The sequence below is a fragment of the Monodelphis domestica genome, chromosome 8, assembly GCF_027887165.1.
Source record: "Monodelphis domestica isolate mMonDom1 chromosome 8, mMonDom1.pri, whole genome shotgun sequence".
Taxonomy (NCBI): domain Eukaryota; kingdom Metazoa; phylum Chordata; class Mammalia; order Didelphimorphia; family Didelphidae; genus Monodelphis; species Monodelphis domestica.
Window position 1 is genome coordinate 178,269,983 of NC_077234.1, and position 25,492 is coordinate 178,295,474.

Sequence of the window (25,492 nt, forward strand, 5' to 3'; positions counted from 1 at the left end):
GTGAGTGATTTAAAAAGTTAAAATTTGGAAAAGAAATAATCAATTCAATTTAGCAAATTTTATTTTACTGCATCCAAATGATGGTGCTAGACTTTGAAGGTACAAAGGTAAACAAATACCCTTTGCCCTCAAGCAGCTCTTCTTGGGGAGGAGAGGATATATTGTACATATAGGCAATCAAATATAAGATAATTTCAGAAAGGAAAGAGTACTAATAACTAGAGTAATAAGAGAAAGCAGAATCTGAACTGAAAAGATCCAGTGACTTCTAGCGATGAAGGACAATGTATTTTAACAGTCATAGCCAATTGTGGGGAGAAGAAATATTTATATAAAATATTTTGGATGAGGTAAGAGTTTAGAATCCAAAATATATAGACAACTACAGAAAGCTATTTCCCCAAAATAAAAATGGTCAAAAGAAAGAAACAAATATTTCACAAAGATCTGCAAACAATTAAGTCAACATTCAGCATCCAGCAAATTGACAAAGATAACAAAAGATGGAAATAGTAAAAGTTTGAGAGCTTATGCAAAGATGACACACTAATATTTAGTTAGTAAAACAATAAAATCATTTTGAAAAAAACATTTAATTTTTGCTTACCAATTTTTATCCTATTTATATTTAGTGTGTACATTTTTTGTATGCTGTCTCTATTCTGTGGCTGTTAGAAATTTGAGAGAGATTTTGTCTTGTTTTTGTATCCCCAGCATTTAGCACAGTACCTAGAACAAAGTATATATTGCTTAATAATTTCTCACTCATTAAATTGTTTTCCTAAAGTTAAAATATATAGGTAGTTCCCTGCATCAATCCTTTGACATACATGTTCTACTCCTAAGAATAGAACTCTAAGGATATCACTAGTAAAAGGAATATGTATCAAAATATTTCTAGAAAAATGCTATTTTTGGCAATAAAGAGATGGAAATAAAATAGATGTTTCCTAAGTGGAAAATTGTGAATTAGACCTGCAAGTCATAAGCGTTAAATAGCAAAGCAAATAATAAATCCTGAAAGATTTTTTGATTCAGGAGCAAGAGAGATACTTATACCTGGACATAATAGTCTATTTTACTAGCAAATTTATAATTAATGACTTCCATTTCATCTAAGCATTATGAGCAGCAATGGCTTCTCTGCAGAACTTGATTAGAGCATTACTTTTTTATCAGTATTAGTTTTTCATAATGTATTTGTGATATTATAATATGTATACAATATATTAAGTATTCTTGGTTTTTGTGAACCCAGGAAATTTTTCCCTGTTGCATTGCCAAATTCAAGAAGTTGCTATATTTAATTCTCAGGGTGCATCCTACAGCTAAATACTAAATACTAAAATCTCATAACTCATTTCGTTGCAGAATCCATGCATAACAGTGGAATTATTTTGAGAAAAATGTAAAAAAACATATCAAACTCCACATAAATAATTCCTGAACAAAAGCAGATGAAAATAAGTTTACTTTTAAACTCATAAGACTTAACTTTGAAGAGAAACCATTTTCTATTAATAGAAAAATGGACAATGTTGCATATATTGTGAATGAGCTCCTCTTCATCTAAATTTGCTACTTATTCCAAAAGTGATGGGTCAGTAAATATACATTTAAGTGTGTCAACTTTAGCATTCAGGTTTCCCTTAGCAAAAAAAAAAAAAAATCTCATTACCCAAAGCTGCTTATTTGGGTTATTGGGCTGTTCTGGCACTTAGAGATAACCATATCCTTCCTTTCTATTGTATCCTTCATGCTATGGGAAATACAGTTGTGTCATGGAATGGAAATGATTGGAAGAGACCACATTTAGAGTGTCGAACTAATGAGGCAAAGGCAGTAGGTTAAGGTACAGTTAGTTATTTCCCTGGACCTAGACTATCCTTTGACAAATAGTTCACAATTAAATCTTGCAATATTGTATATGATTTTAGTAATAGAAAATTATATTTTTGTTCATTTTTGAGACTGTATTGAGATTCCCTGTTTTTGTGAATAGTATTGCATTTGAGACAGGTATTTTTAAGATTAGTATCTGAGACTCCCAATCTTACCTGGGCTAGAAGTGCATTGGCCTCTGTGGTTCAATCCCACTGAAGATCAGCACTGAAGTTTTGATCATCTCCATTTCTGACCTGGGCTTGCTGACTTCTCTTTGACTGTGTGGTGTCCAGTTCCAGGAACTCTTCATATTATTACACAACTTAGAGTAGACACCCAATCAATTTAACTCACATTAGTCCAGGACTCCAAGATATTCACCAACTTCTCCCTCTTCAGTGTCAGGGATTATAGGCTCATACCATCGTGTCAGGTTGGCAATAGCATCCTTTAAATGCTTGCATAAAAATTAAATTATCAGAATGAAATTTTCATGCAAGGATTCCTCTCAATAAATGTATTATGCTAAAGAAAAAATAAAGATCTTGTAAAAAACTATTCTATGGCACAGGGGAAGACCAAAGAATGGGTTGAATTGGTGTGGAAGAGTAGTTCGATATGTTTGTCTTGAATCCTTATAATAAATCTAGAATCAAGTAGTAGAAATTAAAACGATGAATATTTTGGCTTGATATAAGAAAAAAACCCTTCCTAACAGTCAACAAAATTTCAATGGGCTGCCTCAGCAAACACTAGATTCATCATCACTGAAGGGCTTTTATCTTCCTTTAATCATCTAGTTTGTTTTGAGACTGACTTGTATTTTAATTTTATGCCAAAAAGCAAAATATTTAAAATAATGGAAATAAATTTGCTATTATCTAAAGATCAGGAACTCATAATCCCAAATTAATTTTTTTGTATTGTGAAATTAATAAATTCCAACATTAACATAGCCCAAAACAGAACAACACTATCGTACAAAATTATGAATATCTGCTCTGTAGCTTTTTAAAAGTATATGCTTATTAAATTTAATGAAAAGAGTAACAAAATACTCTATTTGTGTCTCCTCCTGTACTTCTTGTTTTTGTCAAATCTGGAAATTTTTCCTTATAACAAACTACAGGTCATCTTTTTGAAGTCCATTTCTTTTTCTTTTTTTCCCTCAAATAGAAATACATGACAACACTAGGCTTCTTATGAGCAATATTTATGCATCCTCTAACTGATAACTTCATGAAGAAGAGATGAAAAGAGCCAGGGAGTTTAGAACTAAAAATTAGTCAACACTTGATTCTCCTTAGTACTGGCTTCACCTAATCTGATAATATATGGCTACTTCCCAATCCAGTAGCTTTCAGTTTGTAATATTTTAGCTTGAAGTAACAACACTAAGACATGCTAGTGTTTATGAGAGCTGTGTGGCAGTAAGGATATTTCCCTTATTATCATTTCCATTTCGTTCTGCAGCACAGTCTGTTAAGAGTTGTCCCAATGAGATTTCTCCACTGTAATTGATGTTAATTGAATGAAATGAAAGTTTTTAGGAGCTTTGTTTCTCTCTTTGTTTGACTATAGTCATTCTCTTTTCAGTTTCATCCTTGTATGTCCTTGGCATGTTTTTTTTTTTAATTACTTCTCTTCCTTTACACTTGTTTTGTTGTTGTTGTTCCCCAAAACGTCTTGCTTTTTCTGTGCGATTTCTCTCATTTTATACTTTTTGCATGAAGAGTACATGATTTGGGAGTCTTTATCATTTGGGATTGGCCTCGATTACGGTCTTGATGACAGGCTCTGCTCGCTTGGTGAGCAAAGTATGTAAAGTATTAATACAGAAAAGATGGTCACTTAGAATTGAATTTTTTGGCCTATGAGATAAAGAAAAATTCAAAATGGTCCTCAGGTTTTTCTGTCTCCTATTTCTGTAATGATAGTGGTAGGAAAGGAGCCCAAAAGATAAAAACAATGGTTTTCAGATCCTGCAAAACATTACTATAGATGGTGCTACTCTAAATACAAGGTTCTTGTCTTGTGACTGAACATTGACCATTTACAAGAAGAAATGATTTGATTTAATCTGGAACTATTGTTATAAATGAAACCAGAAGACAAAAGAAAGTTTTAGCTAAATGGAAGAATGGCTTACAATTTTTCTTTGAACAGTCAAAGAAGAATTGTAGAACTGGATTTATTGTGCAACCAGAAGGTAAAAGAAGTATCATTTCCTTGAATGGATGATATCTTCATTACTACCCCATAGAATGCCCAACATTTTTCAAAACATAATTCATGTACTATTTCCTAACTTGAACATGAGATCTTTTCTGATCTTTACAATTATGGACACAGTCTACCTCCAGAAATTATATTATGTATATATTCTTTGCATTTACTTATTTTTGTCATTCTCATCCTTAGGTCCTCTAAGTATAATATTATTTTCTTGAAGTCAGGATCCTTTTTTTTCTTTCTTTAGAAAATCGTAGGTAGAGAAAGGGAAGAAAGCAAGTATTTATTAAGTGCCCACTTTGGGCAAGATGTTGTGGTTAACCAATATTATCTCATGTCATCCCCACAACAACCCAAGGAGGTTGGTTCTAGTGTTATATGCATTTTATAGTTCAGGGAGCAGAGACAGAGATTAAAAGGCTTGCCTACAATTGTTGTTGCTGAGTTGTTTTAGTTGTGTCAGACTCTTCATGATTCCATTTGCAGTTTTCTTGGCAAAAATACTGGAAGGGCTTGTAATTTCTTTCTTCAGTTCATTTTACAGATGAAGAAAGCGGGACAAGCAAGGTAAAGTGATTTGCCCCAAGTCTGGATTTGAATTAAGGAAGAGAAATCTTCCTGATTCTGTCCACTACACCACCCAGCTGACTTTTCCTAGGATTACACAGCTAGTAAATATCTGAAGCTGGATTTGCACTTATCTTCCTGATTTGGGTCAAATGTTCTATCCACAGTGCTAATTAACTGCCCCTAGCTTATTTACTGAATTGGTTCTCTATCGTTGGAATACTTACTTTGCTTCCCATATCTGTGCCTTTACTCTCTGTTATATTTATTTATTTTTTAAAAAATTTTATTTAGTCTATTTAGAACATTATTCCTTGGTTACAAGAATCATATTCCTTTCTCTCCTTCCCTTCCCACAACCTTCCTGTAGCTGATGTGCAATTCCACTGGGTATTACATGTGTCCTTGATCAGAACCCATTTCCATGTTGTTGGTGTTAGCATTAGGATGTTCATTTAGAGTCTACATCCCCAGCTATATCCACTCAATGCATGTATTCAAGCAGTTGTTTTTCTTCTGTGTTTCTACTTCTGCTATATTTAGAATAGACTTATCCTTTTGAATTTCTACCCTTTTTTTCAATACAGAATCTAAACATTGCATTTTCTATAAAATATTTCCCTGATTTGACTAGTGGTTGGTAAGGAACTCACATAACACTTTGTTTTGCACTTTACCAGTGTGTATACTATTCACTACTAGGATCATTATATTATATTATATTATATTATTATATTAATAAATGCTTGGTGAAGGAAAGCTAAATGGCTCAATGGATAGAGAACCAAACCTGGAAATGAGAGGTCCTGCATTCAAATAAGACCTTAGACACTTCCTACATGCATCACACCAGACAAGCCACAACTCTAGCAGCCTAACCCTTACTCCTCTTATGCCTTAAAATTGAAAGCATTGATTCTAAGACAGAAAGTAACAATTCTAAAATAAATAAATGCTTATTCACTGACTAATGACTCTTTACTTTCTCTAATGAAACAATAAGATTTGAGGGGAGTTTAGACAGTAAGGAATATTCATTTGTTATGTTTTCTTCCTCTCTCATTGATTGATAAATCAAAATCATAGATTATGTGTTTCCTTTGTGTCAAGAATTGTGGTAACTATTGTGGATCTACATAATAAAACCAATCTCAAAACTTCCCAGCCTACAAGGAACTGCTCTTCTGTTGGAGGAAGCAACTTGTACACACATAAGTAAATATGTAGTATTTACCAAAGAAATACATTTTCATTATGTTGCAGAATCACTAGAACTGGAAAAGCCTCATATTATAAGAGACAACAGCTATGAAGACCTTTGAAGGAAATTTGAAATCCTACAAAGCAGAACTAAGAAGAGAATGTGCTCCAAGTATTAGGGACAGCCTGAGCAAAGGCACAGTGTTGAGGTAGTTGAGGTAGAATTGTCATCTATGAAAAACAGCAAATCAATAAGTTTGGCCAAAATATAGCATGTGAGAATAACATATACTTCAAATCATAGACCCTACATTGCTATTTGTTGTATTGAACTGGAATCAAAGTTTAGCCTTCTTTTCTTTAGAATGGATAATCTTTACCTCATTCCCCATATTTGTTGTTTTCATGTTGACTTTTCTCCAGTTCCACTTCTCACAACATCGGTGTCCCTTTTAGATGCTATGTCTAATATGTTCCTTTTGGGAAAGTCTGAGGAAAAGGTGTACTTTGCAGAGCTTCTGAGTAGTTGAAGCTGAAGTTTCATTGAGTCCTGTTCATTTGGAAAAAAAAAATTATGATCATTTTTTTTCACATTTTATAGGTTGTATTTTTTTCTCTCTCTCAATTCCAGTGTGCCCGCTATGACAATGCCTTCGCTGCAGAAATACTAATTGAACAAGGAGTGAATGTAAATCATCAGGATGAAGACTTTTGGACACCAATGCACATTGCCTGTGCATGTGATCACCCTGACATTGTTCTCCTACTGCTTCTAGTAAGTGAAATGATTTCTTATGAGCTTATTCGAAACAGGTCATATTAACAAGTTTATATACGTAACTGATGACATCATAAAAACATACGCTAAATCATTTCAATAAATATGCACAATCTGGTAGTTTACCTGTCTTGCTACCTTGCCTGAAACCAGTATAATAAGAGTGCTGAAGCTACTGATTGTATATATCATAAATTGAAATATTTAGAGGTGTTGTCAGAAACTATTCCTGGAGAGTGAAATGTCCTTAAAACCAATGAATTGTTTCCAAATAGGACAGTCAGTTAATAGCTTTTTTAATTCTCCCCATTACTTTCTTTCTTTCAACTTAACTGGGAATCTGAGGAAAAAAATATTAACTCCATGGTTTTTCATTATGTCAAGTAAAGTATCCCAAAGTATAATAAAAAAGAAATTATTTCAAATTGTTTAAGCTAATTTCAGCTGCATGAAAATTAAAGCCTTCAATGATAGATAGACAGGCATGCAAAGAACAAAAATCACGTTGCAATTGAAAGTTATTTTCTTTTTTCTTTAATAGGCTTTTTTGTTTCTGAGTCTTTGGACTTTTATCTGAGTATCTTTGTCGTGCTAAAGTTGGCGCTGGGTGTTTCAGCTTGATTTATTTTTAGCAAAGCATTAGAATACATATAAAAGAGTTTGAGAAAGAAGTAGAAATGTAGGAGGAGGAATAAAGGGGATCTTCCTTTTCTTTTTGATGGTTTGACAAAAGCATCATAGAAATGAAAACTAGTCCACTGAATGGAAATTCTCAGAACTTGCTATAGATTTCTTTTGACTTTCTCTTAAGATCCCTTAGAAGTTTATATAACTATGAATGTGTACAGACATACCTGTGTAGATAGTACTTGAGGGTATATGTGTGTGTAATATATATGTGTGTGGTCATGGGTGAGTGGGTGAATGTGTGGGTATATGCTTTGTATAGAGGAAATATACATGCCCTAAAATGTTCTTTTGCGTACAAATGGAGGAGAGAGGCTACAATAATTCAGTAGTATATTAAACAGGAAAATAATTGCATTTTTTAGAATGAAGAAGAGCCAATGGATCATTCCCATGTCTTCTAATTTCTAAAACAACAAAAGTCAGAGATTAGTCTAGTCAGCAGAAAAAAAATACTGATTTTTCTTGAGAGAAAATGTGAACACTAGAAATTGGGAAGTTTTAAAAATGGCTTCCAAGAATGAGATCTTCTCTTAATGTGAGAGACTTGGGAATGGATTAAGATTCATTTAGATCTTTTCCAGTAATTACATAGTTTCTTAATTCATTTTTAATAAATTCTGTAGCAAGGCCCTTAACTGTTTTGAAGCAGTTTTAAGAATATTTGTATATTTAAATTACCTAAGAGATTTTTGTTGAATAGAATAAAAATGTCATTGTTACATCTAATTTGGTTAAATCTGTTTGTAATTACACATGTGATTTCAGAATAATGGACTGGAATTAGCATCTCCAACTAGAAGTTATTCCTCTATGAATTTTTCAGTAGCATTGTAAGATTGATTTTTAAAATTCATAGCAATGATAGTCTATTTGTGTTTCCTCTGCAGTAGCTGTATCCTCAAATAATACAAAACTCCCAAGAGATTTAAATGGGTGCCTTGTTAACTGACAATACTTCTTAACCTCCAGAGCAAATCACCTTTTTAATAATATCTATTCCAAAGCTAAATGTTATATCCCTGATTTGCTACTAATATTCTATGCAAACAGTTAAAAAGTACATTATTTCCTTATTAATTGAATTCTAACCCACTCAAAAAACATTTACTATAGGCCTATTGTGTGTCAGACACTATACTAAAAGCTGGGGATACAAACACACACACACATATGTCCCTACCTGCAAGGAATTTCTTTTCCACTGGAGGAAAATACCAGGTATTATGTATATTCATACACACACACACACACATATATATATACACATCATATAAAATACATACATATATATGTATGTATATATATATATATATATACATGAAATTTAAAAAATAAAATGGTGGAGAGGCATAGTAGCAACTATTGGAATCAAACTGAATTGAGCCTTGAAGATACTTAGGGATTCCAGAAAGTGGAGGTGAGGGAAGTATTCTAGGCATGGGGAACAACTTGTGCCAAGGCAAGGAATCCTGAAATGGGGTGGCATGCCATGAACGAGAGATAGTAATCAGATGAGTTGTACTTGACAAAAGAGTATATAAAGGATTGAAATGGGAAATCAGATTAGAAAGATAATTGGATATAGAGTATTGGTGATTGAATGCCTAACAGAGGAAGGAGCTTATATAATGTGGTGGTCACCTAAGTATAAACTGGGAGGGAAATGGGGACAAATAGAGGAGCAATAATGAAAGTAGCATTGATAAGCTTTGAAAACTAACTGTAAAAAGGAGGTAAGAGAGCATAAAGGATTGAGAAGTATGTTGGTCTTGAGACTTGGTAATTAGAACAATGGTAACACCATTTCTAGAAACAGAAAAATTAGTATAAGAGTAGGTTTAGGGGAAAAGATAGAGTTCGGTTTTGGATTTCTGAGTTTGAGATAACAAAGGCAAACAAAAAAACAGGTTAACATTAGGTAAGGTGAAAGTTGGTAGGTCAGGAGATAAATATGAATTGTGAATACAGATTAAATCTAACCCAAATTACTGCTCTCCCACTTAGAAACCTTCACTTCACTTCATTAGAAACAATCACTTCATGATTGAAATTCTCAAGAGAGAGGATTTTTAATTAAATTATTAATTGACCAGTCAAGGCACCCTACTCTGGTTAAATGATTACCTCAACAGTCAAAGTTTCTGACCCCTTTTGGCCTGGGTACCTAAATACAGCCTTGGGAGCTTATTATTTAGCTGATCCCTTGAATATCCCAAGACATATCTGACTGGTAAATAGCTAAGTAGGGGGCAGAACATCAAACTCAATCCTTCCCCACTCGTTAGGTGATGGAAGTCATGCTGGTAGGAAGAGAATTATCCTCTCTTTTGCCCATCAACCAGATTTTATTAAAAGGAAAATATTCCTTAGGATTACTAAGAACAAAGAATATGTAAAAATCAGTACACTAGATAGGACCCCTTATCTAGGGCCCTGACACAGGAATTAAGTGGGGCCTCTCTAATCCAGAACTCTGACATAGGAATTTATACAGTATGTGAAAAATAAATTCTGACAAAACCTATGGATTCTGTTGGCCATGTTATTTTTTTCCTTTTTTTTACCCACAGTATTTATACTTTCCTCCTTTTTTCCTATTGACTCATTTAGGAATTAAAATTAAATATCTGAATGAAAGATTATGGAAAATTATTAGAATATGATGGGGATGACAAAGAATGAATTCAATTTCAGAAATAAAAATGTCTACTTCACTGAATTCATTGGGTTTGGGAGCAATCTGAGTTATACGTTTTAAGAAACTTACTATTCTTTTTATGGGGTAAAACAAATAGTAAGTATAATCTAAATTAATTTATGTGATAAAACTCATTAAATATTTATATAGTTTAAAGAACACATGTGACTAGGCATCTTAGGTTATATAAAGATAGATGAGATATAGTCCCTGATATCAAAGATCTTGAGATTGTGTCTTCATTTCAACTTAATTCCAAAATCATTTATTAAATCTACTGCATGCTTATACATTTAATAGTACAGAGTAAGTACTTAAGGAGTATTTGTGGAATTAATTAATCAGTGTCATATTGTGAGTCATATGGTGGTATAATAGTATTGTATTGAAGTTATATTTAATTGTCTAAGAAAATGACAGCAAAGATTGATAAATGATAATGATGATTTTCAGTTATATAATTTTTCAAATTTTGTAAAGTGTTTTCATGCATTATCTCATGAGCCGGTCACACTAACCCCATGAGGAAAGATATAAATATTTTTGTTGTTGTTCAGTAATTTCAGTAATGTCTGTCTCTTCATGACTATATTTAGGACCTCAGTTAGATGAGGAAATGAAGAGTTAAGTGACTTGCTCAGGGTCACATAGCTACTATTAAAGGGATAATATAGTAAAAAGTGAGGAACAGAAGATTAACAGGTTAATCAAATTCCTAGCTGCTCACCAAGTCTCATCCCTTTCTCTTTTTAAGTATACACAGGCAAGGTGGGTAGCTGGGTAGCTTGGTGGATTGAGAGTCAGGCCCAGAGATGGGAGGTCCTGGGTTTAAATCTTGCCTCAGACCCTTCCTAGCTCTGTGTCCCTGGCCAAGCCACTTGACCCCCATTGCCTAGCCCTTATCACCCTTCTACCTTAGAACCAACACACAGTATTGATACTAAGATGGAAGATATGGGTTAAAAAAAGAATACATAGGCAAAAAATAGAAGTGCAGGAAATTGTTATATGCAATTCAATATGGAGCTAGAAATTATGGCACACATAGTGAAGGAGGAGTTTCCAGCCTATTTCAAATAACCCCTGTTTGCTGAGAGCATTAATGAGTTGGCACAGCTCCCAGTTTCTGGTTTTTTCAGGCTGTTATTTTGGGGGATATTTCTTCTGATAGGATTATTTCAAATATACCAAATTTACCAAATAATTTAGTTCTTTCTAAGAAGAAGAAACAATAGAATGATAGCTTAATTGAGACTCAATTAGCATGCTTCAAGGCTTGATTTGCATACATTAAAGACTATCTCTCAAATGACCCAAATTATTGTTCAACTTACTGAAACTACCTCTCACTCTAATCAGCCTGTCTCTCCTACTGTTCCTACTTCCTCCACCAACTCCATTGCAGTTCAAACAGAGACCCAAGAGAAAGAAATAACAAGAAAAAAATCAAGATTGATACCTATGTCCCTTAAGAGAGGTAACAACCTTTAATACTAAAGAAGATTTGGTTACCATAAGACATCAAAAATCATTTACATCTCAGGATATTGAGGAATTTAAACAAAGCACCCCTTCTTTTGAGGATGAGCCCATAGCTGTTATCAAAAGGCTGGAAAGCCTACATCAATAATTTTATCCAACCTGGATTGATTTTGAACATTTGTTAGAGGAGCTGTTAACAAAAAAGGAGAAAGATAAGGTTATCTTGCTTACTAATGAGACTTGGGGAAGAGGAACAGTTCACTGGCCACTAAAAGACCCCAAATGGGATTTTACCAATGAAGCTGATTATACTAGATTGTATCAGGCTAGGTTATCAGTACTCAAAGCTATGAGGGCATGTTCTGACAGACCAAGTAGCTGGGAAGAGTTTGACAAGCTCAGACAAGAGACTGATGAAAATCTTTCCCAGTTCATGGACAGACTTATAGAATTGGAAGGAAAATACATAGACCTAGGTTTGGCCTGAGAAAGAGATTTTGGACAATTGAGAAGGCAGTTTGTGAAAAATTGTTGCAGGGTGGTCAAGGACTATTTCCAAACCAGCCATCCAACCTGGCCAAATATTGACCTTGATGAATTAAGGAGAGTGGCAGTATATGTGTATAATGGGCATGAAAAGAAAGATGAAGGTGATAGTAAATTAGTGGAGGCATTAAGAAAGGAGATAGAAGTACTAAAGGGAAAATTTGAAAAAAGAGATACAAATTATGGGGTAGTTATGGCTCTTTTGTGAGAATCTACAAACCAAACACCAATATGTTACTTATGTGGAAAAAGGGGACACTTGTTGTTAAACTGCAGAAGCTATACTCAAGTATTCAATAACTTTAGAAATAATTGTAACTGTAATTATTTATAATTTTATCACTATAATTATTTGTAATTGTTTGTAATTTGAGGTTTGTAAATCAAGATCTGTTTTGCTTTCTTTACTTCTCTCTTTCCTTATCCCTGTTTCTCATATTAATATAGTTTTCTATTAGAAAGAATTAATAGTGTAGGCAACTTTGACTAGAAACATGAGTATAAGAATAAGAGAGTTATATTTGAAAGATCCATTGGGGAGACTAGTCTCCCAAAAGATCTCAGGGGGATGTGTTAAAAGGATTTTCTTAATCTCTCCCTCTCTCTCTGTAAGAGGGTAGAGAGCAGGATTTCTAAGTAGATCAGAACTAATAGGAGTCAGTGAGCCAAAGCTGAAGATCCCATTACCAGGAAGAGCAGGACTGAGGAGAGGAAGTAGCTTGCCCTCTGATAGGAAGTTAAGGGGGAGATCTGGTCAGTGAGGAGAAGAAAGGAAGCAGCCACTGACAGTTGGGGATCTTTTGCCTCTGGGATCTCTAGAGACCAGGAGCTCTGTCTCTGAAGCAAGGGGCTACTGGCAGTTGTCTACTAACAGTTAGGCTGCTATAGAAAACTGATTGAAGGAGTGAGTGACTGGTGGCTGTTTATTATTTTAGGGAGTTAGTTGGCTAGTGAATAATTTATAGATAGAGTAGGTGAGGTAGACCTGATGTGCCAGGCAGAAGAACCTGTCCTCAGAAGACAGATAGGGATAGTTTTAGGAAATTTTAGGTAGTATTAGGAATTTTAAGTATATTTATAAGGTATAAGATTAATAATATTTCTTTCCTCTTATCTATCTTCCTATCTGTAATTCTTTCTTAAACAAAGTTTCTGTTCAACTGCTCTCCTCACCTTGTTGGACTACTTAAATTAACCCTTACACTACTGAGTGCCTGAGGCTAAATTTGAACTCCGGACTTCCTCACTTGAAGTCACTATCTACCTGCCAATTTTAAATATTATAATTCATATCTTAAAGATGGTGAAACTGAGTCTGAAAAAGGTTAAGTGACTTGCATTTGCCCACAAGATTGCAAATATCAAAGACAAGATTTGAATCAGGGTCTTTTGACTGCTAGTCCAAAGCGAATAAGATCAACCTGCTAAGGTAGCTCATTATAGATTTTGGATACCTCTAAATGTCAAGAAAATTTCCTTGCATTGAGCCAAGATTGGATACTACAATTTCCAACATTCTTTGTAGTTTTTTTCTTTGGAACCAAGAAGAAAAAAATCAATTCTGATTTCACATGAAGATAGCCCGGCTCTTGTTTTCTTCTCCAACCTAAATATTTCTAATTCCTTTAGTTGTTTGTCATGCAGCATGATTATAAGACCATTCTTTGGGATGTTCTCTAACTCATCCTTCCTAAAAATATGGTACCCAAAAGTAACATGGTACTTTAGATGTGTCTTGACTGGGACAGAATATTTCATTTGAATTATTCATTTAACTGGATAGTGTCATCCTTGTTTTTGAACAGTGCTAAAGCTTCACTAAAATATATATAAAAGGTGATGTTGATACTGTTTTCACAGAAAAGGTATAACACCAATGTTACAGACTTCCCATATTAGTGTCAGAAATTCATCACACTCCACTATATGCACTCAGAGCCTGACAACTCTCAGAATAACTTTTAAAAAATTAGTATTGTGATAAAGGATGGAAAGGTTTGCAGTATCTAAGTAGCATGCTATTCAGCAATTGAAATAAGACTGTACTGTCCTTCGAACATGAAAATGATGCCATCAACCCATGCTTAGAGGAGCATGGACTCTGAAGTGTTTTTTTCCTCTACTAATAAGGTTGGATTTATATTCAAATAGTCCCACTCAATTGTTTAGTGTTTCTTGTGAACACATTTCCTTGGAATGAATGATTAGGATTAGAATTTCATTTTGTGGCCATCGAGAAGCTAACTCTTTAGTCCTTGGATAGCATATTCTTTAGCAATGTCTGTAGCTAACTTGAAGATTCTTCCACAGCCATAACTGAATGATGCATAAAACTTGGTAAGACAAGTCACTTTTAAAACTCTGACTTTGTAAATACAGTTCTTCATTTTTGCCAACAAATTCTAAAGGAAAGGGGTGTTGATGAGAGGATCAGACCTTATATAAATATAAAATTTGATTTAGCCAACCCCTACAGGCAAAGTCTCATGATCTTTATGTAATGTATTTTTCTATACGGTTCTGAAAATGTCCTTCCTTAAAGCATTAGTAGATTTCATCTGTAAGAGTTACATGGAATTATCCAATCAATATATTTAACGTGAGTCTATCATAAGGACAAGTACATTTTCTGCTATACTGACTTTGTGAGCTTTATACTATTAGAGGTTTGATGTTGCCTTTAAATCACACTTCCTAGAGTAGGAGTTAGATACTGTAAACACTGGTAGTCTTTTTGCCAAATGAATTACTCTAGCAGATGGCACTACTCTTCTGCTAAATACTCACCAATTTTATACCTACTTGTAAAATCATACAGTTCTTACAACAGATAAAATCTTACTTATTTAAATATCTTTCATTTGGGAATTTTTGGCAATCCAGCCACAATGTTGTTCATTCAGGGTAAAAATAATGAAATCATTTGTTGTTCAATAATTTATTCTTTGTGACTCTATGGACCTTATTGTCCATGGGATTTTTTTGGCAAAGATACTAAAGGGGTTTGACATTTCCTTCTCTGCTAGATTAAAGCAAACAGGGATTAAGTGACTTGTTTAAGACCACACAGCTAGTGTCTGTTAGATTTGAATGCAAGTCTTCCTGATGAGGCCTATCACTCTATCCATTGACTCTTTTTTGTCAGCAAGGAGAATTTAAAAATTAAAGATTTAAAATATTAAAGATTATTTCAATTTGCTTTCAACTTGTCAGCCTAGTAACTATTGTCTTATTATTTTTACATTTTAAACTACACTGCTTTACCATTCTCAAAATACTTAATCCATTCTCATAACAACTTTGTGAAATAGGAAGGGATAATGTTATTTCTACTTTGCAGATGGGAAATCTGAGGCACAAAGACTGTGATTTAACCAATTAGAAGTAAAACTCTAACTTAAAATACTTTAACCCTTGTTTGAATGCAGTTTATAATATGCTAAGTTACATCTAATATTGATAGAGATAAAGAATCTTGTGAAAGAGTAAAGTAGGAAGCACTGGTGGTATGAAAGATTTTGAGGTAGGTAGGTAAAAAGACCAGATTTTATAAATGTTTTTATATGTGAGGTAAGGGAGAGGAAAGAAGGAAGGAAGGAAGGAAAGAAAAAGAAAGAGAAAGAAAGGAAGGGAGAAAGGAAGGAAGGAAGAAAGAATGGAGGGAGGAAGGAAGGAAGAAGGGAGAAATGGAAAGATGAAAGGAAGAAAAGAAAGATAAAGGAAGAAAGAAAGAAAGGAGGGAAGAAAGAAGGGGAGGAAAGGAGGGAGGAAGGAAGGATGGATGGATGAACTTGATAGCTTTACTGGATAGTCGGATGAAGGAAAAATTATACTTTATTGTTATAAAGGCTATCTGAGAATGTCTGTAGAAAAAGGGAAATGAGATTCTAAATTACTACGTGGGAATAACCAAGCTGAAGTCAGGGAGAAGATTCAGATGGGGTATAGGAGATGAAAAAGGACATTCAATCATACTGGTGGGAAACTTCATAGCTTCAGTGACCTTTTAGTCCAATCCATGCAATTTTTCTAAATCTAGTTAGGAAATCTGTTGTTTATTTTGCAGTCAGAGTAAAGGGAATTAGATGATTTCGAGGGATAGTCTGTCCTTACCTTTAACAATAGTTTAAAAAAATCCTCTTTTCTTATGATACTATATATATATATATATATATGTATATATATATACATATATATATAATTCTATATATGATCAAAGCAATCCAAGTGTTCATATTATCTAATAAAATACTCCTTCTTCTCCAAAAAGTGATAAGGACATGTTGAAAATTCCATAGAAATTGCCCAAACTATAGTTGTTATATTGCTCACCATATCAAATTACCTCATTCCAGAGGTACTAGTCAACCCAGAACATGCTGTACCTTGAGCCCTTTTCATGGCTGCTTCTTCCTTCATTGTCCACTTGTCCTCCAGCTTTCCCCTGTGGCTCGAAGAAGCTTTTAGCATATGCAATAGTCACACCCCCAGCAAACCATCTTGGTAAATGGACTAAACCAACTTGAAGGAAACAAATGGGTTTCCAAACAGTTGGTGAGTTGGGAGTATCTATCCCAGGCATGTGAAGACTTTCCCAGGAGGAAGGGGCAAATGAGAATAATTTGTTCCAATGGCAATAAAGGTTGTGAAAATAGAAACTGTAGAAAGCTTATAGTTTGGATAGATATCAAAGATGCCAAGGTCATCCACTATAACCTAAGCCAGCTCTGGTCATTTTGACTTTTGTCCTACCACTGGACTTCAAAGACTGTGGGAGAGAATGAAGCTTATGATTATGAGTCAAAAGATATCAACTGTCATTTTGAGCCTCTTCAAGGAAGAAGCACAACAGTGATCAGATTGCCACATTCATCACATTTAGGAAGCCAGAAAAACTAAGCTATGATGACAGCTAGAAATATCTGTGGATAATAGGTCTGGACAGAAACCACTTTTCTCCTGCTTCCAGATTGTATGAAAACAGCAGATAAAATCAGGGAGAAGGAGAACAGTTGGACTATTGTCCAAACATTCTTGTCCTGTTGTAAAGGTGCTTTTTTTTTTCAAAAATAAAAAAAATATATAGTGAGCAAGGCAAGATTTCTTTCCAGGGGTACAACATAGCTTCATGAATTTGTTATTATTGTCATTTCCTACATATCCCTGTTCCTCTGTCTTACATGTCCCTGAGAGACATTCATGTATTAAATTGTACATTATTCTGCCTGAGGTCTTGGACACGATAAACATATAGCTTTGGATATAGATGACTTTGTGCCACAAAATAAACAACCTCTATATTCTGGGTAATTTTAGTCAGGTATCTAAATGTTCAGATTTATAATTTAACATTTTATAGTTTAAGTTATTTCTTCCTTTTTAGAAAAGTCTCTCGGGATTCTTGGAAAGAATAAAAAGCTACCTAGTCTTATCAGTAACATTTAGAGACAATTTCACAGAATGAAGTAATGTTGTAAGGGGCAAGACTCACCCATTTTAAGTTAATTTTAGTAACTTCAATTTACTTTAATTAAATTTTCTTTTTCTTTTTTTTAACATTATTTTATTTGGTCATTTCCAAACATTATTCACTGGAAACAAAGATCATTTTCTTTTCCTCCCCCACCCCCCCAGTTTTCCCTCTCCCATAGCCTACGCACGATTCCACTGGTTATCACATGTGTTCCTGTTTCTAACCCATTTCCATGTTGTTGGTATTTGCATTAGAGTGTTCATTTAGAGTCTCTCCTCAGTCATATCCCCTCCACCCCTGTAGTCAGGCAGTTGCTTTTCCTCGTTGTTTTTACTCCCACAGTTTATCCTCTGCTTGTGGATAGTTTTTTTTTAGATCCCAGCGGATTGTTCAGGGACATTGCATTGACACTAATAGAGAAGTCCATTACCTTAGATTGTACCACAGTGTATCAGTATCTGTGTACAATGTTTTCCTGGTTCTGCTCCTCTCACTCTGCATCACTTCTTGGAGGTTGTTCCAGTCTCCATGGAATTCCTCTACTTTATTATTCCTTTTAGCACAATAGTATCCCATCACCAACATATACCACAATTTGTTCAGCCATTCCCCAATTGATGGGCATCCCCTAATTTTCCACTTTTTGGCCACCACAAAGAGTGCAGCTATGAATATTCTTGTACAAGTGTTTTTCCTTATTATCTCTTTGGGGTACAAACCCAGCAGTGCTATAGCTGGATCAAAGGGCAGTCTTTTATCACCCTTTGGGCATAGTTCCAAATTTCCCTCCAGAATGGTTGGATCAATTCACAACTCCACCAGCAATGAATTAGTGTCCCTACTTTGCCACATCCCCTCCAGCATTCATTACTTTCTATAGCTGTCATGTTAGCCAATCTGCTAGGTGTGAGGTGATACCTCAGAGTTGTTTTGATTTGCATCTTTCTGATTATAAGAGATGTAGAGCAATTTTTCATGTGCTTATTAATAGTTTTGATTTCTTTGGCTAAGAACTGCCTGTTCATGTCCCTTGCCTATTTATCAATTGGAGAATGGCTTGATTTTTTTGTACAATTGATTTAGTTCTTTGTAAATTTGAGTAATTAAACCTTTGTCAGAGGTTTTTATAAAGATTGTTTCCCAATTTGTTGCTTACCTTCTGATTTTAGTTACATTGGTTTTGTTTGTACAAAAACTTTTTAATTTGATGTATTCCAGATTATTTATTTTGCATTTTGTAACTCTTTCTAAGTCTTGCTTGGTTTTGAAGTCTTTCCCTTCCCAAAGGTCTTACATGTATACTATTCTGTGTTCACCTAGTTTACTTATAGTTTCCTTCTTTATGTTCAAGTCATTCACCCATTTTGAATTTATATTGGTGTAGTTTGTGAGGTATTGATCTAAACCTAATCTTTCCCACACTGTCCTCCAATTTTCCCAGCAGTTTTTATGATATAGTGAATTTTTGTCCCAAAAGCTGGGATCTTTGGGTTTGTCATATGCTGTCTTGCTGAGGTCACTTATCCTGAGTCTATTCCAGTGATCCTCCTTTCTGTCTCTTAGCCAGTACCAGATTGTTTTGGTGACTGCTGCTTTATAATATAGTCTGAGATCTGGGACTGCAAGGCCCTCTTCCTTTGTATTTTTTTTTCATTATTTCCCTGGATATCCTTGATCTTTTGTTATTCCAAATGAACTTTGTTATGGTTTTTTCAAAATCAGAAAAAAAATTTTTTTGGAAGTTCCATGGGTATGGCACTAAATAGATAAATAAGTTTGGGTAGGATGGTCATTTTTATTATATTGGCTCGTCCTACCCATGAACAGTTATTGTTTTTCCAATTGTTCAAGTCTAGTTTTAGTTGTGTGGAGAGTGTTTTGTAGTTGTGTTCATATAGTTCCTGTGTTTGTCTCGGGAGATAGATTCCTAAGTATTTTATTTTGTCTAAGGTGATTTTGAATGGGATTTCTCTTTCTAGTTCTTGCTGTTGAGCTGTGTTGGAATTATATAGAAATTCTGATGACTTATGTGGGTTTATTTTGTATCCTGCAACTTTGCTAAAGTTGTTGATTATTTCAACTGGCTTTTTGGTTGAATCTCTAGGATTCTTTAAGTAGACCATCATGTCATCTGCAAAGAGTGATAATTTGGTCTCCTCCTTGCCTATTTTGATGCCTTCAATTTCTCTTTCTTCTCTAATTGCTACTGCTAGTGTTTCTAATACAATGTCAAATAACAGAGGTGATAATGGGCATCCTTGTTTCACTCCTGATCTTAATGGGAATGGATTTAGTTTATCCCCATTGCAGATGATATTAGCTCATGGTTTTAGATATATACTGTTTATTATTTTTAGGAACGGCCCTTCTATTCCTATGCTTTCCAGTGTTTTTAACAGGAATGGGTGTTGTATTTTATCAAAGGCTTTTTCTGCATCTATTGAAATAATCATGTGATTTTTGTTGGTTTGCTTGTTGATGTGGTCAATTATGTGGATGGTTTTCCTAATATTGAACCAGCCCTGCATCCCTGGCATAAATCCTACTTGATCATAGTGGATGATTCTTCTGATCACTTGCTGGAGTCTTTTTGCTAGTATCCTATTTAAGATTTTTGCATCTATATTCATTAGGGAGATTGGTCTATAATTTTCTTTCTCTGTTTTTGGCCTGCCTGGCTTTGGAATTAGTACCATGTTTGTGTCATAAAAGGAGTTTGGTAGAACTCCCTCTTTGCTTACTATGTCAAATAGTTTGTATAGTATTGGAGTTAGCTGTTCTTTGAATGTTTGATAGAATTCACTGGTGAATCCGTCAGGCCCTGGGGATTTTTTCTTAGGAAGTTCTTTGATGGCCTGTTGGATTTCTTTTTCTGATATGGGATTATTTAAGAAACCTATTTCTTCTTCTGTTAGTCTAGGCAATTTATATTTTTGTAAATATTCATCCATATCACCTAGGTTGGTATATTTATTGCCATATAGTTGGGCAAAGTAGTTTTTAATTATTGCCTTAATTTCCTTTTCATTGGAGGTGAGGTCCCCCCTTTCATCTTTGATGCTATTAATTTGCCTTTCTTCTTTCCTTTTTTTAATTAGATTGACCAGTACTTTGTTTATTTTGTCTGTTTTTTTCAAAGTACCAGCTTCTAGTCTTGTTTATTAGCTCAATAGTTCTTTCACTTTCTATTTTATTAATTTCTCCCTTAATTTTTAGGATCTCTAGTTTGGTTTTCTTATGGGGGTTTTTAATTTGTTTGTTCTCAAGTTTTTTGATTTGCATTTCCAATTCCTTAATCTCTGTCCTCCCTAATTTGTTAATATATGCACTCAAAGACAGGAATTTACCTTAGAGTACTGCTTTGGCTGCATCCCATAAGGTTTGAAAGGATGTCTCGCCGTTGTCATTTTCTTCAACGAAATTATTAATTGTTTCTATGATTTCTTCTGTAACTATCTGATTTTGGAGTATCATATTATTTAATTTCCAATTAATTTTTGATTTGGCTCTCCATGTACCCTTACCGATCAATATTTTTATTGTCTTGTGATCTGAAAAGGCTGCATTTATTATTTCTGCTTTTCTGCATTTGATTGCCATGTTTCTGTGACCTAGTGTATGATCTATTTTTGTGAATGTGCCATGTGGTGCTGAAAAGAAGGTGTATTCCTTTTTGTCCCTATTTATTTTTCTCCATATGTCTATTAACTCTAATTATTCTAAGATTTCATTCACCTCTTTTACCTCTTTCTTGTTTATTTTTTGGTTTGATTTATCTAAATTTGATAGTGGTTGGCTCAAGTCTCCCACTAATATGGTTTTACTGTCTATTTCCTCCTTCAATTCTCCTAGTTTCTCTATTAAAAATTTAGATGCTATACCATTTGGTGCATACATGTTGATTAGTGATATTTCCTCATTGTCTATACTCCCTTTTAACAGAATATTTTTACCTTCCCTATCCCTTTTGATTAGGTCTATTTTTGCTTTGGCTTTATCAGATATCATGATTGCAACTCCTGCCTTCTTTCTATCAGTTGAGGCCCAAAAGGTCTTACTCCAACCTTTAATTCTAACCTTGTGAGTATCAACCCGTCTCATATGTGTTTCTTGAAGACAACAAATGGTAGGGCTTTGGGTTCTAATCCAATCTGCTATTTGTCTACGTTTTATGGGTGAGTTCACCTCATTCACGTTCAAAGTTATGATTGTCATTTGTGGATTTGCTGGCATTTTGATATCTTCCCCTAGTTCTGACCTTTCTTCTTTAGCTATCTCCTTTTGAACCAGTGATTTACTTTAGGTGGGTCCCCCCAGTCCCGTCCCTTGATATGCTTCCCTTTCTAGCCCCGCCCTTTTTATGCTCCCTTCCCCTTCTCCCTCTCCTTCCCTCCCTTTTTATACTCCCTCCCCCATACCCTCCTTAATTTTCCTTTCTTTCTTGCCCTAATGGATAAGATAGAATTCAGGATCCCACTGGATCTAGATGTTCTTCCCTCTTAGGTTTGATTTCACTGAGAGTAAGGTTTAAGTAATTCCACTTCACGCTCTCTTCCTCTCCTTCTCATATGAGAGTTCTTCCTATCCCCTTCCCATGTGTCTCTTTATATGGGAAAGATTATTCTATTAAGTCCCCCCCCATTTCTTGAAGTAAATCTTAGTATTATCGACGGCTCCTCCCCTCCCTTTTCCTTTCTTTGCCCCCACTTTCACCAAATCTTCTTAATGCCCCAATCTTTCCCTATGCATGTTTCTTCTAACTACTCTTATGATGCATACAATTTTTGAGAGTTACACAAAACATTTCCCCCACATATTAATATATATATATAATTTGATGTAAATGTAGTCCTTATAGAAGAGAGTTTGACTTAAAGAAAAAAGATAAGATTTATCTCCTTTTCCCTTTCTTTCATATTTACCTTTTCACGTTTCTCTTGCTTTCTGTGCGTGGATATAAAATTTTCCACTAAGTTCTGTTCTTTTCTTTAGCAAATGCTTGGAAATCTTCTATTTTGTTGAATGCCCATACTTTACCTTGGAAGTATATAGTCAGTTTTGCTGGGTAGTTGATTCTTGGTTGGAGACCCAGCTCTCTTGCCTTTCTAAATATTGTGTTCCATGCTTTGCGGTCTCCTAGTGTGTTGGCCGCTAAGTCTTGTGAGATCCTTATGGGAGCCCCCCTATATCTGAAGCTCCTCTTCTTGGCTTCTTGTAGGATTTTCTCCTTTTCTTGGAAGCTCTTGAATTTGGCAATTACATTCCTGGAGGTTGTCTTTTGGGGATTTAGTATAGAGGGTGTTCTATGAACTCTTTCTATTTCTATTTTGCCCCCTTGCTCCAGAACGTGTGGGCAATTTTCTTCTATAATCTCCTGTAGAATAACATCGAGGTTATCTCTGGTTTATCTCTGTTTTTTCTGTTTATGTCTGGTTTTTCTGGGAGACAGATAATTCGGAGGTTGTCTCTTCTTCCTCTGTTTTCCAAGTCTGTGACCTTTTCAGTGAGATATTTTATGTTTTCTTCTAATTCATTAATTGTTTGACTTTGCTTTATTGATTCTTGCTGTTTTATGATCTCACTTTCTTCAAGTTGCTTAATTCTGGTCGTTAGGGACTGGTTTTGCTTTTCAGCTTTGTCTGCCCTTCTATTGGATGTTTCCAGCTCTTTTTCCAATTGAGCAGTCTTATCTATCAGACTGCTGATCTCTTTCTCCCATTTTTCTTTCCAGAAAGTTTCCATCTTTTGGGTAAGCTCCAGTTTGAGATCTTCCAGAGCTTGTTGATAGTTTCCATTTTGGGAGGCATGTTCTGATTTTTTTTGGATTTCATCCTCATTCTCTTCTTTTCCTTGGGTACTCCCACCATAAAAGTTTTCAATAGTCACCTTTTTCCCTTTCTTCCTGGAGGCTTGATTTTGGGCAATGTGAGCCATCCCTTTGGTGGTTTTATTCCCCTTTTCTTTTTGGTCTGGGGTCTGGGTGATATGGGTGGGTTTTCTGTGAATTTAGGTTGCCTCATACTAGTTCTTCCCAGCCTCCAAGGTTTCTTAGAGGGCACGGCCCCTGATCACAGTCCAACTGCCCAGGTGTTCAGCTCCCCCCAGATAATCAGCACATGGTCCTCCCCTGGTGTTTAGCTCAGCCCAGATGCTCAGCGCAACCGCCCCGAGTACAGCTCCGTGGGCCCCCTGTGCTCAGCGCAGGATTCTCCCAAGGAACCACCCTGAGATGTTGTTTCCTGGCAGTCCCTGGATCCCAAGGACCCTGGAGTGCCCCCCCCAGACAGAGACGTTCCCCACTCACTTGCTGTCCCAGGGAGCTCTCCGGTAGCTCACTCTGGTTTTGTCAGGGAGGTGGGGGCAGAGGGAGGGGGAAGGGCAGCTCAGTTCACGTTTCTGTGCAAGCTTTTCCTCCTTCTTATTATAGTGTAGAAATGTTCAAACCCCACATACCTTCACCTCTGTGGGATACTGGGGAGTCCTTCTGTTCCTCCAAAGGTGATTTTTATGCTCCTTTGATGTAGTCTGTTTCGTTCAGTGCCTGGGAGAGGAAGCGTGTGGCATCTAGATTGCAGCCATGTTTACCTGGAAGTCTAAATTTTATTTTTCTAATTAAGATAAATTAAATGTCTCATACACTTCTATGCATTGGAAAAAGGAAAAAAAAAATCATTGTCAAAACAAATTCCCTCTTTGGCAAATTCCTAGGCATGCATATATGTGTTCATTTATATATGTGTATGTATGTGTGTGCATATATATATACATACATATATACATATAAACATGCATGCATATATATGCTTCATCAATCATTATCTATAATAATCATGGATGTTGCTAAGTTGGAGAAATTGTCTTGATTTTACCTCTCATAACTTCCAAAATTGCTTATTCACAGTGGAAAAGTTTTTGTGTGTGTTTTTTTTTACCACACTCCCAAATATATAGGATACACCTTATTAGGAATCCATAGTGCCATTTAGAGTACACAGTTGTGACAATATATAGAGAGTTTTAAAGAATTGCTAGTGTGAATTTCAATGTAAATACTATCGTTGTTTGAAGGCTATATTTTCCATTGGTGGAATAGCTTGGAAATGGTAAATATGTTCTTGCTTTTTGAAATTAGAAAGAAAATCTCACGTGGTTGGAAAGATGGAAGACAGAATGGCATTTTCTGAAGTGCAGCAGTTTAATGTTGTTATCAGGGTTTCATTCCAGTAACAATGGAATGTTTGTAAGAAATTGGAGTGAAGTTTGCCTCCACCTCTAGCTCTTTGACTGTGAACATCTGATATTAATAATTACTTTGCCTTGAGGCTCAAATGTTTCATGGGCTGTATCTAATCGGTAATGTGGGATTAAATAAATTGAATGGGTGCTTGCAGGCAACTCCTCATATCATAAATTCCATCATTGCTAAAATAGTAAACAATATTTTATAAACACAACATTTAGACTTTATCAAATTACTTGAATTCATAGTATATAATGAAATCTTTCCTAAGCCTAGTTTATACTTGGTAAAAAATACCTTAAAAAATAGAACTTAATTGGGAAAAAAATTAATGCTCCCTGATAAACTGAATTTTATTAAATTGTTTTAGTTTGGAAAACTTCTTTCACATATTTCTTAATTCTTGCTAATGGATGTCTCATTTTGAGTAAAATGCATACAACAGAGACAAAATAAATGAGTTGAATGACTCAAAACTGGATTTCATAAGACAGTATATATATATATATATATATATATATATATATATATATATTTGTATATACTAATTCCACTTTCTTTGTTTAATAAATCACCAGTATATCCAATATCTCCTCTATCTGTTTCTCTCCTCTCCTTCATTTCTCTGTTTCTATGTCTCCCTTGGTCTCTTTCTGTGGGTCTGTTTCTCTATCTTTGTGTATCTTTGTGTGTGAGTCTCTC

The 25,492-nt window shown here is 34.9% G+C and overlaps 1 protein-coding gene across 1 annotated transcript in view; it reads left to right on the forward strand.

Moving 5' to 3' along the window:
- Positions 1–25,492, forward strand: part of MYO16 (myosin XVI) — a 727,392-nt gene that overhangs the window by 126,725 nt on the left and 575,175 nt on the right. Inside the window, exon 4 of the mRNA XM_001375684.5 lies at positions 6,515–6,658. Within this exon, the coding sequence (XP_001375721.4) occupies positions 6,515–6,658 (144 nt within the window). The remainder of the gene's footprint in view (positions 1–6,514; positions 6,659–25,492) is intronic.